General features: G+C 44.2%; 1 protein-coding gene across 1 annotated transcript in view; it reads right to left on the minus strand.

Annotated features, from left to right (window-relative positions):
• The window catches only part of REELD1 (reeler domain containing 1), a 62,724-nt gene extending 56,411 nt beyond the window's left edge, over nucleotides 1-6,313 (minus strand). Inside the window, exon 1 of the mRNA XM_056555020.1 lies at nucleotides 6,263-6,313. Within this exon, the coding sequence (XP_056410995.1) occupies nucleotides 6,263-6,274 (12 nt within the window). The 5' untranslated portion in view covers nucleotides 6,275-6,313. The remainder of the gene's footprint in view (nucleotides 1-6,262) is intronic.
• Nucleotides 6,314-21,484: the final 15,171 nt, after the last annotated feature.

Consider the following 21,484-nt stretch of genomic DNA (forward strand, 5'->3'; position numbering starts at 1 on the left):
ACATACTTATTCCTCTGTGAGGGGAGTACAATATGCTTAACTACGCTTAAAACAGTATTTGTCTAGAACAGCAGCAGGTGTGTACTATTGGCTGTCCTTTCACAGTACATAGGCCCTTGACAGATTAACAGGTACAAAATAGTACACTACTTAGATGTAGGTATGTGGTATGCACTTATAAGGGCAGAAAAATGTACTACAGTACACTTAAAAAAGTATTTGAGTAAAAACACCAGCCGGTGAGTACTTTTGCCTGGACTTTCACAGTATCTAGGCCCTTGACAGGTTAACAGCTTTAAAAATAGTACACTACTTAGGTTTAGGTATGTGGTATGCACTTATGATGGCAGAAAAATGCGCTACAGTACGCTTAATAAACGTATTGAGTAAAACACAAGCCAGTGATTACTTTTGGCTGTCCTTTCACAGTATGTAGGCCCTTGACAGATTAACAGATACAAAATAGTACACTACTTAGATGTAGGTATGTGGTATGCACTTATGAGGGCAGAAAAATGCGCTACAGTACACTTAAAAAGTATCTGAGTACAAAACCAGCCAGTGATTACTTTTGCCTGTACTTTCACAGTATCTAGGCCCTTGACAGATTAAAAGGTACAAAATAGTACACTACTTAGATGTAGGTATGTGGTATGCACTTGTTAGAGCAGAAAAATGCGCTACAGTACGCTTCAAAAATTATTTGAGAAAAACACCAGACGGTGATTACTTTTGGCGGTCCTTTCACAGTATTTAGGCCCTTGACAGATTAACAGGCACAAAATAGTACACACTTAGATGTAGGTGTGTGGTATACACTGATGAGGGCAGAAAAATGCGGTACAGTATGCTTAAAAAAAACGTATTTTAGTAAAACACCAGCTGGTGATTACTTTTGACTGGACTTTCACAGTATCTAGGCCCTTGACAGATTAACAGGTACAAAATAGTACACTACTTAGATGTACATATGTTGTATGCCCTTATTAGGGCAGAAAATGCAGTACAGTACGCTTAATTTTTTTTTTTTTGCACAACACCAGCAGTACACAACAGTGCTGCAGCACAAAAAAGCTGTGTACTAAACATAAAATTGCTCTCTGCCAAAGACTATTAGGAATGGACTGCTGGGTATTATACTGCCTACAGACTAGTATAACCAGCAGATGATTTGTTGTGGAATAAAGACACAGAATTGCACTGAAAACTTATTCCTGCCTCCTCTGCTAAGGTTTATGAAGTTGAGGCAGCTTGTTGAAATGTATGAGGCAACACACAGCTATCTGCCCCTCTCTGTAATACAATGCTGTAGAAAGTGACTGGGAGGTTAATGGCTGCAGTAGAAATCCTTTCCAGTGAAAAAAACACTGCTTTCTGTCCACCAGAACACTGATGTGACAAGGATGTGAATCACTGCTGGAATTAACTTTTCTGTGTAACACACACACAGCGATGTCAGCTTCAATTCGCTCATCTCTAATTATCACTATGACCCAAAAATATGTACAAAGAGGTATCCAGGAGCTTTTTTTTATTTTATTTTTTTTAGTATGCCCGTTCTGTAGCATATAACCAAACAGACCTATACTTACCTCCTACTCTCCCGCGATGCCTCCAGTATCCTGCTCCGGGCCTGCAGCAATAGAGTTCTTGCGAAGCAGCCTGACATATGGGCCCTGGAAGCACCTGGGTCCCGTGTGTGACTCTGCTGCTCAGTTAATTGCTAGCTGAGGTGGGACATCTCTGTGGCTAGCAATTCGCACATACAAACCATGACAACTATGTACTCTAAGTCCTGGATTCACTAAGAACACAGGGATACAATTCAATACAGCGCCACTCAGGGAGTAGGACTTTTTTACTACGCTTTTTTTTGTTTAATAATAAGATTATAAAAATGTTAGACAACTGTTTATTTATAAGATTATAAATTTAATGGTGGCTCAGACCAACCTTTATGCCCACCAATTTACATAGCAAAACCCCAGCTCAACATATGCTAACTTGCCACAGCCCCCCCAACAGACTGGTTGTGCACATTGTATACATTAATGTGCAATCCAGAGGCTCTTCAAAATCAACATTCTACATCCTTCACTTCATGTGCCTAGTCTGTATAGATCATGCCACACATTGGATATTTGCCATACCAAGAAGAACCCATATAAGAATTTCTTCGGTGTATGTCTCCAGTGGTGCAAATTGGGCACAACATATCAGGTGCTGCCCGTAATGTCATAGTTGTGTAAAATAAAAAATTGTCACTTTGCATGATCATGTACAGCATTGGTTTTTGGAATAATCTGTTGGGTCAAAATGCTCACTACCCTCCTGCATGAATCCCTTGAGGGGTGCAGATTATAAAATGGGCTAACTTATTTGGGGTTTCAACTGTACTGTTAGTTTATAGGCTCTGCAAAATCAACATTGTACCCCACAACTATTCCAGTAAAAATATGTGCTCCAGAAAGCCCTAGTCCTTGTCTTCTAAACCCTGCCATGTTTCCAGGCTTCATATACCATGCCACATATTGGGTATTGCCATATCTAGGAGAACCAATATAACAATCACAGTGGTGTATTTCTCTGTTTGCATAACCTGGGTATAATATATTAGGCACTGAAATGGCATATCTGTAGAAAATTCACTATTTTCATCTACATAATCTTCTAAAACATTGGTTCTTGGAAAACACCTGCTTGATCAAAATGCTCATTACTCCCCTATTTGAATTGCATTAGGGGTGTAGATTCTAAAATGGGGTCACACTTAGATGTAGGTGTGTGGTATACACTGATGAGGGCAGAAAAATGCGGTACAGTATGCTTAAAAAAAACGTATTTTAGTAAAACACCAACTGGTGATTACTTTTGACTAGACTTTCACAGTATCTAGGCCCTTGACAGATTAACAGGTACAAAATAGTACACTACTTAGATGTACACTAAGCGACTTTAATGAAAGCAGAATGCAGTAAATGTGACCAAAGAAGGCATGCAATTTGATCCTATATCTCTCCTGAGTCCTGTTGTGTGCAACAGATTGCAGATTAATACTGGCATACCCAGATACTTCTGAAGAATGATTTTTGGGGTTTATTTCTCATTTGGCTCATGACAGGTCCAAAATAATACTTACTGATTAACTGTTATAACTGTGAAAAATTTGCAATTTTCACTGTGCACCTTCCACTGTGATTACATTTCTGGAAATTGAGAGATTGCAGGGGTATAAGATGTCTTAGGGCCGGAGTACCCCTTTAAGTGTTAGACCTTTGGGGTGCAAATACTCACTGCCCCTAGATGAATTCTTCGGGTTGTGTAGTTTCCAAAATGGTCTTTTAGGGGCTGTTTCTTATGTTTTTACAGCCTAAGGTCTTTGCACATGTGAAATAGTGTCTGCACAATATCCTATGAAAAAGAGGCCTGTGTGTGAGTCAGGTAACACACCAAGGGGACATATCGGATTTGTCTAAAAACTGCAGAATTGAGGTAGTAAACATTAACTCAAATTCTGCTGTTAATACATGTCACATTACAGAAAAAAATGGAATAAAATTGAAAATGTCCCCAAAATTTGAAATTTTTAAAGCCTACCTGTCAGATCCCACAAAAAGAATGATATGTTACTCTTTATTTTTATGCCTCTATCACCTAAATTTATTATAAAAATCCATCTTTTCATTAGCTCACAATGTTTAAAAAACCTTTCAGGTGAAGGGGTCGTGTCCCTCCCTTGTGGAGGTGGGAAGTGATTGGTGTGTCTGTTCATGCAACCTTGTTCATAAGTCATCTCTTGTCCTCGACTCATGGACAAGCCTGATGCTGCGGCAGGACTGGTTAGTGTCCCAGTAGGTATAGGAACCCCTAGTGGTGGGATTTTCAGGATCTGTTTTCTTTATTAAATATCTAAAAAAAAATGTGAACAACCATTTTACAAAAGGTCTTTTTTTTCATCAGTAACAATATATCTATATAAAAAGTATTTGGATCTGACAGTGCCCATTTGAACTTGACCTTCACTTTGCTTTTAAATTAGCTACCTACTCTTATTTTGTAGGGGCTGTGGCTGTTAGATCGGCTTACACCATCCAAAACAATACTGCCAAGTTTGTGTAGAGATAGATGTTCTGTACATAAGTTTAGCACAATGCCCACATGCCATATAAGACATGAGAAATTAATGAAGCACCAGTCCTGCCCTTGAGTGTTCAACAAAACCATTTCCAAACTTACTTGATTAAAATATTGATCCTAGCACAGAACAGTAAACTTTTTTCATATAATAAAATGATTTTTCAGCATTTCCCCATGGCTTCTTTGGGAACAGTTTGAGTTAAAATGTAATTTATGTTGCACATCAAATAAAATAATGTTGCATTGAAAATCCTCTGTACTATTGAGAAGGAAAAAGAAGACTTTTTAATGATCAGATGACACTAAACATTTATCATATTTTCAGCTCTACTTGTAACATCATTCGCATTCACGTCATATAGACTCCTAGCGAACACACAGCCATATGCCTTACTTCAGTCCATTACTTATGCTTTTTATTCCTGGGTTCAGGCACAAATCAAAGATATGATTTGTTCCCTAGGATACTTCAGTGAGTTACCTGACTGAACTCGTGGAGTGGCAAGGAGTTCTCAAGGTTATATTTTTCTCACCAGCATGAATTTTCTACATCTCTAAGAATGCACTCCAACCTTCCTTACAAAAACATCCTTGTACAGTTATAAAGTTTTTACTGTCTCCCTTCCTAAGATATCACCTGAATATCTCTGATCTCTTCCACAAAGCAAGTCACAAAAAGCAGCAAGAAACCAGAAAAAGGATGTCCTTCATGCCTCAGCAGGGCATTAACCATCAAGATACACAGGTTTAGTATTGGGTTCAGATACCATGTAGATCTTCTCATCTGCTTGGTGGGAGTGATGCCAAGGCACTGTGCAGCAAGGATGAATACTAAATTAAACCTGATACTATCTCTGTATATGCAAAAATGATATCTTTCCACAAAGCTTTTCCATTTTTAACGGTTGTTTCGCAATATGTAAAAATGATTTAACCTTATAAAGGAATGGGTAATATATATTTGTTATGTAAAAAATAAATATCTAATGTTTACAGTATACATTTCAACAAATAAGATATTTTCTTTAGGCTGGGTCACTATTTTCAGACAAAACCACTAGTAGTTCCAAAATGCAGAAAAAAGTGCAAACCTTTTCATCATATTTTTTCCTTTTGTTGGTTCTACTCCAAGTTTCGGCTAAAAATACTGACCAAAAATGTATGCATGAACCCAGCCATAAAGTGACTAACACACATATCTAACTACTTAGCCTATGTTTTAGGATATGATGTGTGGACATAAGCACGTTACTTGTCTGGTTTATGGTGGTAGTTCTATTTTTATACTTTCAGTATTTTCTACTTTGAACTATGTATAAACTCCTAAAGTTTGTCATAGTTCTTTTTTTAAGATACAGAAAACTGTTCAAAAGCATAATATTATACAAAGAAAGCAAGCAAGTTAGTGCAGACCTACAAAAAGTCTACTCCACAAATTCTAGTAAGAAATGTAGTCTGCAATATAATAATAATAATAATATATATTACTATAATATCCTTTAGTGTTCTTTTCTGTTAAGTTACCCTTTACTCAGCAACGATTTTCCCCATCACTGTTTAGTTGCCTTCTTACAGAACTTATGTTGATTTGTAACACATGTTTCTCAGACTTCTGGTGTATAAATAGATCCTCCCTGAACCCATACTGATACAATACAATAAGCCAAAATTGAGACTAATAGATTAGATTAAGACTAATCGAGATAAATTTAGCAAGCTTAAAATAAGTCGTATTTATCAATAAATGAGAACAGGAAACTAAGACAGAACAGCATGCATGTATAATGTATATGGAATATGTGATAGAATAAGAGTGTGACATTGAGCAGTCGTGAGTTAAACAAATAATATTTAAGTGAATAATCAGATGTTAAATGAATGACTTAATTATGTTATGTTATTAAGTTATGTTAATTGAATAATAATTAAGTTGAACTACAATGATAAAGAAGAGTTGCAAATTACATCTCAATGGCACTAATGACTTTTACTAGGCAAATACAGTTCCTCCAAGCTGATCAATAACTACTATTAAGATCAATTTAGTGTTTCAAAGTCAGCTGAAACCTCTCAAGATGCTCAATTAAGCATAAACCACGAATAATAGAACAGTCAGTCTACTTACCACGAGAAGCATGTTTAGTCAGGATGCTTTTCCCAAATCACACAAGTAGTAATATGTGCCTTAGACCCACCGAGAGGCATTCTTTAAAGAATGGCTCAGACCAATTTCCCTAATAGTGTGCGCAACAGCTGTCACAAATAATGTAGAGCCTGTGGAGTCCATACCCCTTTGTTGACAGACAGGCCTAATTTGATTACTTTTTTCCTTTAAACTTGATTTGGAACAAATCCTCAAGGATGACAGGAACACAACAGGATAGACAAAAAAAAACACCCCACAATATCTGTGTTTCAAGGATCAGCCTGCACATCCTTTAACTCCCAGTTGGGAAAGTTTATTGTCCCTCCTGTCAGCCCAGCAGGATGGGATTTGGTTGTAACAAAAGGATTCAACAAGCCACAATGCTCTGTCTCCTGGAGGAGATACACAAATACCTAGAGCATATCAACAGAACTGTCACAACTCTCTCCAGTTCTTATAGGAATTATCATTGTTCCATGAAATTAAATTTCCTCAAATACTGCATATATATATATATATATATATATATATATATATATATATAATTATTTAGAACTCGTTATGGTAAAAAAAAAATACATTGATCCATCAAATAGGAATACAATAATAAATAACAGTGAATGTGAAAAATTGTGCTTGTGTAATACATGGATCTGGTTCCAGCAGAAGAGTAATTCCACTGAGTTTGGCTGATGCTTCTGTTTTTCAGTGGCAACGTCCGGACAAATCAGAGGGCTTGGACTACTAGCCAATCTCATCTGGCCTCAGTGTCCACATTGTCAGGATCCGGACTGGTATGCAGGGAGGACACGGGTGGTGGATCCTCTGTGTCAGTGAGGTGATGGCGTGGGCCGTACCAGGGGAACTGAATCTAAGGGTTTACTGGTTTTCACCAGAGCCCGCCGCAAAGCGGGATGGACTTGCCGCAGCAGGTAACAGGGACAACGGCAGGGACAGGAAGGGGAAGTGGGTTTTTATGGTGTGGGGAGTGCTTGGAACTAATTGGGCCAGGCACCAATTAATGGTGCACTGGCCCTTTAAATCTTAGAGAAACGGCGCGCGCGCCCTAGAGAGCGGGGCTGCGTGCGCCGGGACTGAGCAGAAGGACGGGGCCGGTGAGTTACACGGGATGCGACCCGCAGGCGGGCATGTCCCACCACGGGGATCGCATCCCCGCCGAGGGACACAGAGCAGCGCTCCCGGTCAGACTCGCTGACCGGGGTGCTGCAAGCAGGAGAGTAACGCCACATCTTAGGTAGATACACTGCTCAAAAAAAATAAAGGGAACCCTAAGATAACGCATCCTAGATCTGAATGAATGAACTAATCGTATGAAATACTTTCATCTCTATGTGCTGAGAACAAAATCACACAAAAATTATCAATGGAAATCAAACTTATCAACCCATGAAGGTCTGGATATGTAGGAGTCACACTCAAAATAAAAGTGGAAAACCACACTACAGGCTGATCCAACTTTGATGTAATATCCTTAAAACAAGTCAAAATGAGGCTCAGTAGTGTGTGTGTGGCCTCCACGTGCCCGTATGACCTCCCTACAACGCCTGGGCATTCTCCTGATGAAGTGGCGGATGGTCTCCTGAGGGATGTCCTCCCAGACCTGGACTAAAGCATCTGCCAACTCCTGGACAGTCTGTGGTGCAACATGGCATTGGTGGATGGAGCGAGACATGATGTCCCAGATGTGTTCAATCGGATTCAGGTCTGGGTAACGGACGGCCAGTCCATAGCATCAATGCCTTCCTATTGCAGGGGGATCGTGGGTGTCTAGGACATCCGCGATCCCCTTTATTTTCCGGGTCACCAGGTCACTATAGACCCGTATGACCCGGAATAGCCGCAAATCGCAAGTGTGAATTCACTTGTGATCTGCGGCGATCGCCGACATGGGGGGGTCTGATGACCCCCCTGAGCATTTGCGCGGGGTGCCTGCTGATAGATATCAGCAGTCACCGCGGCCCGGTCCCCGCCCGGCACGGACCGAAATTCCCACGGGCGTACAGGTACGCCCTTGGTCCTTAAGTACCAGGGAGCAAAGGCGTACCTGTACGCCCTTGGTCCTTAAGGAGTTAAAGACAAAGCAATTAGCCTAACATTGCTTCACAGGGCTATTCTGTGTGAATCCTAGTCAGGAATTGTGTGAGGTTCAACATTTGACATACACAGGCAGCAATGGATTTTTATCCATAAGTACTACTATAATTTGAAATAAAATGAATCATTAAAAAAATATTTTTTTTATCAGGGATGGTGGTCAAGAATCGCTACATTTCCCCAAGGTACCAGTTATATGTAGCTACCAGGTTTCAGGAAGAACATATCCTATCCATGGAAAGCTAAGGCTGGGTTCACACATGTCGGGCTCAGCCTAAACTTGCCGCAACTGATTGCCACAAGTGTGACAAAACTGCATCAGTTGTTTAGGATCAGGTGTTCATTATTGTGCATGCCGGACAGGGCAGCGCAGTAAGAAAGTAAGATGTGTTCATCTGTCCGGCACCCATGTAGTGTGTTCAACTATCTGGCATCCAACTTGAGACGCTGGATGAATGTGAATTGTCCCATTCAAATGAATGACCTAAAAATTACTGTCCACTGACAGTCCCCCTCCAATCTGACAGAGCTTGAGAGGGTATTTAACCCCTTAACAACAATGGACGTAAATGTACGTCATGGTGCCTTGGTACTTAACGCACCATGACGTACATTTACACGCAGCCATGACTGCAAGCACCGCCCCGTCATGTGCGGCAGGTCCCGGCTGCTATCAGCAGCTAGGGACCCGCCGGTAATGGCGGACATCTGCGATCGCGTGGATGTCTGCCATTAACCCCTCAGATGCCGTGATCAATACAGATCACGGCATCTGTGACAGTGCGGTACTTTGAATGGATGATCTGATCGCCGCAGCGCTGCCGCAGGGATCCAATCCTCCAGCATGGCAGCCGGAGGTCCCCTCACCTGGCTCCAGCTGTCTCCCGGGGTCTTCTGCTCTGGTCTGAGATCAAGCAGACCAGAGCAAAAGATCACCGATAATACTGATCCGTGCTATGTTCTATACATAGCACTGAACAGTATTAGCAATCAAATGATTGCTACAGATAGTCCCCTATGGGGACTATTAAAGTGTAAAAAAAAAAAAAGTTAAATAAAAAAGTAAAAAATTTTTAAAAATTCCCTCCCCCAATAAAAAAGTAAAACAACAGTTTTTCCCATTTTACCCCCCAAAAAGCATTATAAAAATTTAATTAATACACATGTTTGGTATTGCCAAGTGCGTAAAAGTCTGAACTATTAAAATATATTGTTAATTATCCCGTACGGTGAATGGCGTAAACGTAAAAAAAAATGTCTAAAATTGCTGCTTTTTTGTCACATTTTATTCCCCCAAAATGTTTTTAAAAACTTATTGAGAGTAAAACCTAAGCAAAAGTGGTACTGATCAAAACTACAGATCATGGTGCAAAAAATGAGCCCTCATACCACCACATATACGGAAAAATTAGAAAGTTATAGGTGGTCAAAATAGGGCATTTTCAAACATACTAATTTTGTTAAAATGGTTTGAGATTTTTTTTTTTTAAGCGGTACAATTATAGAAAATCATATAACATGGGTATCATTTTAATCATATTGACCCACAGAATAATGAAAACTTGTCATTTTTACCGGAAAGTGTACAGCGTGAAAACAAAACCTTCCAAAATTAGCAAAATTGCGGTTTTCTTTCCCACATTTTCCCACATAAATAATATTTATTTGGTTGCGCCGTACATTTTATGGGTAAATAAGTGATGTAATTACAAAGTACAATTGGTGACGCAAAAAACAAGCCCTCATATGGGTCTGTGGATGGAAATATAAAATAGTTATGATTTTTAGAAGACGGCGAGGAAAAAACTAAAATGCGAAAATAAAATTGGTCTGGTCCTTAAGGCCAAAATGGGCCTGGTCCTTAACCTCCTGAGCGGTATTCCCGAGCGTGACTCGGGGTTAATTTTCCCTGCTAGGATCGGTAACCCCGAGTCATGCTCGGGGTAGAATTGCAGAGTTCCCGGCCGGGCTGCACGATATATCGCAAAAGCAATGCGATATAGCGATGCGGCCCCCGGGAAAACATGCGATTATCTGCTCCGGTCGGCTCCCGTTGCGGGGGCCGGCCAGAGCAGGTAAAGAAAAATACTAAAAGTCAGTGTTTCCCTACCAGGGGGCCTCCAGCTGTTGCAAAACTACAACTCTCAGCATGCCCGAACAGCCAAAGGCTGTCCGGGCATGCTGGGAGTAGTAGTTTCACAACAGCTGGAGGCCCCCTGTTAGAAAAACACTGAGCTAAATGTAAAAGGAAGAAGTAATAAAATAAAAAAAAACTTTTGCTCACCTAATCCCGGTCCCTGCAGATGCCGTTCCCCTCCGTGCAGTCCGGGGTGTCCTCTCTTCACTATTCATCTTCTAGGACCTTTCACTTTTCAGCCAATCACAGGCCACAGTGGTGTAAAGCCTGTGATTGGCTGAAGGGGAAAGGACTTGTTCTGCAGGAAATACACTAGGTTTGAAATCTGCCCGGCAAACCTAGTGTATTTGCTGCAGGACAAGGTGACAAGGGGAGGGGGGGGGGGATGTGTCGGGGGGGGGGGAATGTGACAGGGGGGGGGAATGTGACAAGGGGGGGAATGTGACAAGGGGGGGAATGTGACAAGGGGGGGAATGTGTCAGGGGGGGGGAATGTGACAGGGGGGGAATGTGACAAGGGGGGGAATGTGACAAGGGGGGGAATGTGACAAAGGGGGGAATGTGACAGGGGGGGGAATGTGACAAAGGGGGGAATGTGACAGGGGGGGAATGTGACAAGGGGGAAATGTGACAGGGGGGGGGATGTGACAAGGGGGGAATGTGACAAGGGGGGGAATGTGTCAGGGGGGGAATGTGACAGGGGGGGAATGTGACAAGGGGGGGAATGTGACAAGGGGGGGAATGTGTCAGGGGTGGAATGTGACAAGGGGGGAATGTGACAAGGGGGGGAATGTGACAAGGGGGGGGAATGTGTCAGGGGGGGGGATGTGACAGGGGGGGGGAATGTGTCAGGGGGGGGAATGTGACAGGGCGGGGGAATGTGACAAGGGGGGGAATGTGACAAGGGGGGGAATGTGTCAGGGGGGGGGAATGTGACAAGGGGGGGAATGTGACAAGGGGGGAATGTGACAAGGGGGGGAATGTGTCAGGGGGGGGAATGTGACAGGGGGGGGAATGTGACAAGGGGGGGAATGTGACAGGGGGAAGAATGTGACAAGGAGGGGGGAGAATGTGACAAGGAGGGGGGAGAATGTGACAAGGAGGGGGGAGAATGTGACGGGGGATGTGACAAGGGAGAGGGGGAATGTGACAGGGGAGATGTGAAATGGGCGGAGGGAGATGTGAAATTCAGTTAAAAAAATTGTACCGCTTTTGGTACAAATTTCCAGACAGAATCATACCGCCAGGGAGGTTAAGGGGTTAAAGAAGAATGGCAGAAAATCCACAAATACAGGTGTGCAAACCTTGTGGCCCCATACCCAAGGCTGTAAGCTGTGATCACTGTCAAGGTGATAAACTAAGTATTCAGTAAATTTCTTTTTCTTTCCAAGAAATTAACAAAGATTTCTAACATTCTGTTTTCATTGTCTTCTTTTGGGGTAGTAATTGCTGAATCATGGAGGAAAATTAGATTTTGTTTTATGTTAGTACAAGGCTGCAACATAATACAACGTGAAAAAAGTGAAAGAATCTTAAAACTTTCTAAATGCAGTGTATTTTCTCTTGGAATACAGTCCTAGTCAGAGTTATTTGTCCTTTACTCCTTTGAATAAATATTCCAGAGCCTTTAACATGAGTACGGATGTTTATAAAGCACTTTAATCCCTTCCTCAAATATCTAGAGAAATGTCTTTCTGAAGAATTGCATTCATACAACGTAGCCTACTTTCAATATGTAAGTTTAAACAACAGACAAAGCAGCACCGAGACAAACTAATTGAGAAGAATGCACTTTTAGATGTGTGACTATGTACTATTATTTCCAATTCTCACAAAGTGTACCTGTTGTTGGCAAAAGCTTTTTACACAATATAGATAATACCGTTACATGTATATTTGTAATATACATTAGTTAAAAAATGTGTATATTTTGAGGTTAAAAATGCTGTCCCTGCAGCTATTGCCTGTGTATCTCTGTGAGGAGTCCAAATACAAGAAGTGAGGGCAGGCCAAGAAGGGCTTGTGGCTCCTGGCTTGTCAATCATCCTGCTGTGTGAGCCAGGAGCATGTCACAGAGCTTTACTGCACAGACTCCTGCTTGTCCTCAGTGCACAGAGCCCTGCTAGTCTCAGTGCACAGATCCCTGCTTGTCCTCACTACTCAGACCCCTGCTTGTCCTCAGTGCACAGAGCCTGCTTGTCCTCACTGCTCAGACCCCTGCTTGTCCTCAGTGCACAGATCCCTGCTTGTCCTCAGTGCACAGATCCCTGCTTGTCCTCAGTGCACAGTGTCGGGATCCGGGTTGGCGGAAGGTGAGGACACTGGAAGTGGATCCTCTGAACCAGAGAGGTGATGGCGTGGGCCGTACCAGGGGAACGGAGTCTAAGGGGTTACTGGTATTCACCAAAGCCCGCCGCAAAGCGGGATGGACTTGCTGCGGCAGGTAACCCCCAGGTCGTTCCTCCCAGTAGCGACTCAACCTCTCTGGCGGCTGAGATGGCGCGGTACAAAAGGACAAGGCAAGGCAAGGTCAGACGTAGCAGAAAGGTCAGGGCAGGCGGCAAGGTTCGTAGTCAGGGGCAACAGCAGAGATTCTGGAAACACAGGCAAGGACAAACTGGAACGCTTTCACTAGGCACTAGGCAACAAGATCCGGCAGGGACAGGAAGGGGAAGTGATGTTTTATAGGGGAAACAGTGATTAGACTAGATTGGGCCAGGCACCAATTAGTGGTGCACTGGCCCTTTTAATTTCAGAGAGCCGGCGCGCGCACGCCCTAGAGAGCGGGGCCGCGTGCGCCGGGCAGAGACAGAGGAAGGACGGAGCGGGTGAGAAGGGACATGGGATGCGATCCGTGAACGGGCACGTCCCGTCCCACGGATCGCATCCCCTCCGGTGACAGGGTAGAAGCGCTCTCGGTCAGCAGCGCCGACCGGAGCGCTGCAAGCAGAGTAACGCCGCGAGCTCTCCGGGGAAGTAGCGGGACCCGGAGCGCCCGGCATTACAGTACCCCCCCTTGGGTCTCCCCTTCTTTTTGGAACCCAGAAATCTAGGAATGAGTTCCTTATCAAGGATATTGATCTCGGGTTCCCAGGACCTCTCTTCGGGGCCACAATTCTCCCAATCAACAAGAAAAAAATCTTTTACCTCGGACAACCCTGGAGGCGAGGATCTCTTTCACAGAGAAGATATCAGAGGATCCAGAGACAGGAGCAGGAAGAATGACTTTGGGAGAATAGCGGTTAAGAACAACAGGTTTGAGTAGAGAGACATGGAAGGAGTTAGGAATACGGAGAGAGGGGGGCAGATGAAGTTGGTAAGAGACAGGGTTGATTTGTTTTTTGACTTTGAAAGGCCCTAAAAATCGGGGGCCCAACTTGTAACTGGGTACACGGAATCGAATATACTTAGCAGAAAGCCATACCATGTCACCAGGGGAAAATACCGGAGGAACCCTTCTCTTTTTATCAGCACGCACCTTCATTCGAGATGAGGCCAGTAGAAGCGATTTTTGAGTCTCACGCCAAATGGAAGAAAAATCTTTCGTCAATTCATCAACGGCAGGAACCCCAGAGGAAGTGGGGATAGGGAGGGGGAAGCGGGTGACGGCCGTACACCACAAAAAATGGGGATTTGGAAGAAGACTCAGAGTTTTTAAAATTGTACGAAAATTCAGCCCAGGGCAAGAGGTTCACCCAATCGTCTTGGCGAGAGGAGACAAAATGTCGCAGGTAGTCCAAGCCCGAACAAAATCAGTCAGATCCTTCTGCAAGGTGGGCCACCAATAGTGTCTGGAAATCAACTGCTCCAACTTCTTGACACCAGCATGTCCGGCCAAAAGAGAAGAATGACCCCATTTAAGAATTTTGTGGCGAAGGCGTGAAGGTACAAAGGTCTTCCCTGGAGGAACTTGCACAAGAGTGGTAGGAACGGAGGAGATGAGACACTCAGGAGGTATGATGTGCTGTGGAGGGGCTTCAGATTCGGAAACATCGGTGGAACGTGATAGTGCGTCAGCTCTAACGTTCTTGTCAGCTGGACGAAAATGAATTTCAAAATTGAAGCGGGCAAAAAACAATGTCCATCTAGCTTGGCGAGGATTTAATCGCTGGGCAGTCTGGAGATACGATAAATTTTTATGGTCCGTGTAAATGATGATGGGATGCAGGGAGCCTTCTAAAAGATGTCTCCACTCCTCGAGTGCCAATTTAATAGCTAAAAGCTCACGATCTCCAATCGAATAGTTTTTTTCTGCAGGAGAGAAGGTCTTGGAGAAAAAGCCACACGTGCGATTTTTCCCAGTAGTGGTCTTTTGAGTTAAAACGGCACCGGCACCAACAGAAGAAGCATCTACTTCAAGGATAAAAGGCTTTGAGGGGTCAGGCCTGGACAGGACAGGTGCAGAAGCGAAGGCAGCCTTGAGCAGATTAAAGGACTCCACCGCCATAGATGGCCAGGACCTCGGGTTCGCATCCTTTTTGGTCAACGCTACAATAGGAGCAACGATGGTGGAGAAGTGGGGAATAAATTGACGATAGTAATTAGCGAACCCGAGGAATCGTTGGATAGCTCGCAATCCAGAGGGGCGTGGCCAATCCAGAACCGCAGAGAGTTTGACAGGATCCATTTGAAGGCCTTGGCTGGACACAATGTAACCCAAGAAAGGTAGACTACTGCATTCAAAGAGACACTTTTCTATCTTAGCGTAAAGGTGATTTTTGCGTAGGCCCTGTAACACCTGACGGACATGGAGGCGATGTTCCTCAGGGTTAGAAGAAAAAATAAGAATGTCATCCAGGTAGACCACTACACAAGTATATAGCAAATCACGAAAAATCTTGTTGACAAAGTCCTGGAAAACTGCTGGGGCGTTGCAAAGGCAAAAAGGCATGACAAGATACTCAAAATGTCGGGTGTTGAATGCAGTTTTCCGCTCGTCTCCTTCACGTATACGGATAAGATTATAAGCCCCTCTTAGATCGAGTTTGGTAAACATTTTCGCTCCCCGCAGACGGTCAAACAATTCAGAGATAAGGGGAAGTGGGTAACGATTCTTAACGGTAATTTTATTTAAACTGCGGTAATCGATGCATGGGCGTAGGGTTCCATCTTTCTTAGCAACGAAGAAGAACCCTGCTCCAGCAGGAGACGAAGATTTTCTGATAAATCCTTTTTTTTAGATTTTCTTGAATATACTCGGACATGGCTTGGGTCTCTGGGGCAGAGAGCGGAAAAATCCTGCCACGCGGTGGAGAAGTACCAGGAAGCAAGTCAATAGGGCAGTCAAAGGGTCTGTGTGGAGGTAAGACCTCTGCTTGCTTTTTACAAAAAACATCGGAAAAGTCCTGGTAGGCCTTAGGCAGGCCTGGCAGAGAAGAAGCGATGGTTACTTGACTGATGGGTAAGGTCTTAAGGCATCGCAGGTGACAGGTAGGACCCCAACTTCTAATGTCCCCAGAAGACCAGTCGAGAGTAGGAGAGTGGAGCTGGAGCCAAGGCAAGCCTAGTAAAACTTGAGAAGTACAGTTGGGAAGCACAAAAAATTCAATCACCTCATGATGGAGGACACCTACGTTCATGCGCAAGGGCACAGTGCGATAGCACACGGTACAGTCCAGATTCTGTCCACTGACAGAAGATATGAAGAGAGGCTTGTCGAGACGGGTCACAGGGATGTTGAATCTGTTGACTAATGAGGCCTCAATGAAGTTACCTGTTGAACCTGAGTCCAGAAAGGCCACGGCAGAAAAGGCAGATTTAGCAGGCAAAGAAATCCGTACAGGAATAGTTAAGCGTGGAGAGGTAGAATCCACACCCAGTAACGCCTCTTCCACGTTTACTAGGTGCATGCATCTTCCCAGACGCGGAGGACGAATAGGACAGTCCTATTCGCACAGTAAAGGCAAAGGTTCTCATTCCTGCGGCGAGTCCTCTCAAATTGGGTCAGGCGAGACCGATCCACTTGCATAGCCTCCTCGGCGGAAGGCACAGTCACAGGTTGCAGCGGATGCTGGAAGAGAGGTGTTGGGCGGGGAAACCGCCTGGTGTGAGCGAGATCCTTTTCTTGGCGTAGCTCCTGTCGCCTTTCTGAAAAACGCATATCAATGTGGGTGGCCAAATGGATTAGTACAGACAGGGTTGAGTGTATCTCTCGTGCGGCCAGAACATCTTTGATGTGGCTGGATAAACCCTTCTTGAAGGTCGCGCAGAGAGCCTCATTATTCCAGGCTAATTCTGAGGCAAAAGTCCGGAACTGAATGCCGTAATCGCCCACTGAAGAGTTTCCTTGAACAAGAGTCAACAAGGCCGTCTCGGCAGAAGAAACCCGGGCTGGTTCCTCAAAAACAGAGCGTATTTCTGAGAAGGTTTGGACTGAAGTGGTGGCAGGATCGTTGCAGTCCCAAAGCGGAGTGGCCTAAGACAACGCCTTTCCAGAGAATAAGCTGACCACGAATGCCACCTTAGACCGTTCCGTGGGAAACTGGTCAGCCAATAGCTCCAAGTGCAGAGAACATTGGGTCAGGAAGCCACGGCACAACTTAGAGTCCCCATCAAACTTATCCGGAAGAGAAAGACGGACTCTGGTGCTGGAAGCGGCAGCTTGCAGTTGAGGAACTGGCGGAGAAGATGGCTGTAGAGGCAGAAGTTGCTGAACCATTGCAGTCAGTTGTGACAACTGATGTCCTTGTTGGAGTACTTGTTGAGACTGTTGGGCCACAACGGAGGACAGGTCTCCAAGGCTAGGTAGCGGCACCTCAGCGGAATCCATGGCCAGATCTACTGTCGGGATCCGGGTTGGCGGAAGGTGAGGACACTGGAAGTGGATCCTCTGAACCAGAGAGGTGATGGCGTGGGCCGTACCAGGGGAACGGAGTCTAAGGGGTTACTGGTATTCACCAAAGCCCGCCGCAAAGCGGGATGGACTTGCTGCGGCAGGTAACCCCCAGGTCATTCCTCCCAGTAGCGACTCAACCTCTCTGGCGGCTGAGATGGCGCGGTACAAAAGGACAAGGCAAGGCAAGGTCAGACGTAGCAGAAAGGTCAGGGCAGGCGGCAAGGTTCGTAGTCAGGGGCAACAGCAGAGATTCTGGAAACACAGGCAAGGACACACTGGAACGCTTTCACTAGGCACTAGGCAACAAGATCCGGCAGGGACAGGAAGGGGAAGGGATGTTTTATAGGGGAAACAGTGATTAGACTAGATTGGGCCAGGCACCAATTAGTGGTGCACTGGCCCTTTAAATTTGAGAGAGCCGGCGCGCGCGCTCTAGAGAGCGGGGCCGCGCATGCCGGGCAGGGACAGAGGAAGGACGGAGCGGGTGAGAAGGGACATGGAATGCGATCTGTGAACGGGCACGTCCCGTCCCACGGATCGCATCCCCTCCGGTGACAGGGTAGCAGCGCTCTCGGTTAGCAGCGCCGACCGGAGCGCTGCAAGCAGAGTAACGCCGTGAGCGGTCCGGGGAAGCAGCGGGACACGCAGAGCCCCGCGTTACACACAGAGCCCTGCTTGTCCTCAGTGTACAGAGCCCTGCTTGTCTTCAGTGCACAGAGCCCTGCTTGTCCTCACTGCACAGAGCCCTGCTTGTCCTCAGTGTACAGAGCCCTGCTTGTCCTCAGTGCACAGGGCCATGCTTGTCCTCAGTGTACAGATCCCTGCTTGCCCCCACTGCACAGAGCCCTGCTTGTCCTCAGTGTACAGAGCCCTGCTTGTCCTTACTGCACAGAGCCTTGCTTGCCCTCACTGCACAGAGCACTGCTTGTCCCCAGTGTATAGAGCCCTGCTTGTCCTCAGTGCACAGAGCCCTGTTTGTCCTCCCTGCACAGAGCCCTGCTTTCCTCAGGTCACGAAGCCCTGCTTGTCCTCAGTGTACAGAGCCCTGCTTGTCCTCACTGCACAGAGCCCTGCTTGTCTTGGTGCCCAGAGCCCTGCTTGTCCTCAGTGTACAGAGCCCTGCTTATCCTCACTGCACAGAGCCCTGTTTGTCCTCAGGTCACAAAGCCCTGCTTGTCCTCAGTGTACAGAGCCCTGTTTGTCCTCACCACACAGAACCCTGCTTGTCCTCAGTGCACAGAGCCCTGTTTGTCCTCAGTGCACAGAGCCCTGTTTGTCCTCAGTGCACAGAGCCCTGTTTGTCCTCAGTGCACAGAGCCCTGCTTGTCCTCACTGCACAGAGCCCTGCTTGTCCTCAGTGCACTGATCCCTGCTTGTCCTCAGTGTACAGAGCCCTGCTTGTCCTCAGTGTACAGAGCGCTGCTTGTCCTCAGTGTACAGAGCCCTGCTTGTCCTCTGTGCACGGATCCCTCCTTGTCCTCAGTGTACGGAACCCTGCTTGTCCTCAGTGTACAGAGCCCTGCTTGTCCTCAGTGCAAGGATCCCTGCTTGTTCTCAGTGTACAGATCCCTGCTTGTCCTCACTGCACAGAGCCCTGCTTGTCTTCAGTGTAAAGATCCCTGCTTGTCCTCAGTGTAAAGATCCCTACTTGTTCTCAGTGTACAGAGCCCTGCTTGTCCTCAGTGTACAGAGCCCTCCTTGTCCTCAGTGCACAGAGCCCTGCTTGTCCTAGCTGCATGGATTCCTGCTTGTGGTCAGTGTACAGAGCCCTGCTTGTCTACCAACACTTCCTGTATATAATACAATTTTTAGGTGGAGTGGCTCCTGTTATGCCTATACCAATGTAGACCTGGGCAACCCAATAATGACACCAATACCCATGGTGTCCAAAATAATATAAAATTAGTACAAAAAGAATTGGGTCTCAAAGGTCAAAGATAGTGGATCCGATTGGTAGGTAATAATAACAGTGATTTATTAATAATCAGTAAAAATATATAAGATAGTATATAGTGGTACCAGTGATTCACAGGGCCCTTGTGATATCACGGTATTCACTTGTATAATGGTTACAAAATAAATATTATTAATTAATAAATAAATGTGACCATCACAATAAAATGCGCATAATTGATGCAATAAAAAATGCAATAAAAATCAGTCCACCAAGGTAGTATCTAAAATCAAGAAGAGTCCATATAATAATCTAGCAGCAGTTATGGATCACACTGTGCAAAGTCTGAAAATGCTGGTGAGTTCTTAGCAGGGGTAACCTGTAGCAACAGTCTGCTAGTTCTTATTGTGCAATTGCAATCAGTGCCTGGTAATCACTACTGGATCAAACAGTCATTTAGTATAGGTAAAGAGATGAATTACCGGCATATATTCAGTTGGTAGATATCTACACTGTTTCAATTTCGTGGAACAGTAGTGCTTAGATAATAGAAAATTATACTTTGTATTCTCACCGCTCCGGGGCTGCTGCGATGTGTGTAGCAGGGGATGTTACGATCGCTTCCAGATGCCAGCGATCTCCCAGATGGACTCTCCGTGCATGGAGGAACACTGCCAGAGACTCGGCCATCTCCTAAAGGGGCAGTGTCGGACAGCGGTGGTCTCCCGGTTGCGGTCCTGCAGCGCTTCAATTCCTGGATAGGTGTGGATACCTGCGGCGTCCTCGTGGCAGCGAGGCACGCGTGTGACAGGCCAGGTGGCTGATGGATACCTCTCCTTTAGTCGGCGGGGTAAGAAGCCAACAGGAGTTGAATCAATATTAGTTAAGGTGGTCACAATGTCTTTAAATGAATGCTGGACGCGTTTCAAAACTATCTCAGTTTTTTCTTCAGCAGCAGTAATACGTGTATAGATGGTATAGAGCTATCTTGCGATCTTATATATCATTAACTCCTCCTCTACTCAGGTCGTCACTTCCAGTGTCAATAAACCATAGTTGTCAGAAAAACCATGAATGAACTCAAGATGTCTATATCTGATTATATATTTCAACACTTATAGGTCAATATTTTGACTGGATGATACATATGGATACTCAATAAGAAAAAATAAATAAATACATAATTCTATGATAGTGACTAGATATAGATGAATTGATAGAGACAAATAACAATATAATACTATATATAGCATTATATGCTGAAAGCTACATACAGAATCTCTCAATATATACTATTCATAAACAATTGTACTTTAAAACTGTATCAATAACCTATTATAATTATAGTTAGAAAGGACATATTATGGGTAAATTTGTATGTAAAATATATAGTAAATATTAAAATAAATATGATAAATACACAAATTGCACTACTAAACCCTGTAAACGTAATAAATATACTAAATACACTATTTTCAATAAAATTAATGTACCAAGGAAATTATTATAATTGAACATATAAAAATGCACTACAGTATATACATGTGAAATGTGGAGAAATAGAGGACACATAGGGAAGAAGTGCCTGCTATGTACTCAAAAATGTAAATAAAAAATAGAGCAATCTATTAGGATAAAAATTTTACATAATATCTAAAATATGTAAATAATTATGACACATATAAGATATGTATGTAATTATAAATATACAAACAATACCAAATATCCCTAACTTTTCATGTAGATGTGAGGAAGGGCCCAATAAAGGGTCCGTCGTGGTGCTGATAGTACAGCCTGACACACGACGGGCCGTCCAAAGGGACTTCCTGTATATAGTTTCCTCACAGAAACACAAAGGATATAGCTGCTGGGACAAAAATCTACAAATTGTTCAACCAATGTATATTACAAATATACACATATGATTTTCTACATTATATATTGTATAAATGTTTTTGCTAATGACAGGTAGACTTTAAACCTAAGTGGAAAAAAGCTAATTCTGACTTGAACATCTGTATGAGAATACCTTATTAACTTCAAAGATTCCCCAACTTAAAATATAAGGCATAATATTATAGCAAAAGCTGACAGATAACCTGTGAACCCTGATAAATTGTACATCTTTTCTTACCCAAAAGCCAATTTCATGGTTGTACTACTGCTGTATGTTATGCCCATATTTTGGCTGGAAAGCCCAGACTCCCATAGATCTGCTGAA

The sequence above is a fragment of the Hyla sarda genome, chromosome 1 (assembly GCF_029499605.1).
Source record: "Hyla sarda isolate aHylSar1 chromosome 1, aHylSar1.hap1, whole genome shotgun sequence".
NCBI classification, from domain to species: Eukaryota; Metazoa; Chordata; class Amphibia; order Anura; family Hylidae; genus Hyla; species Hyla sarda.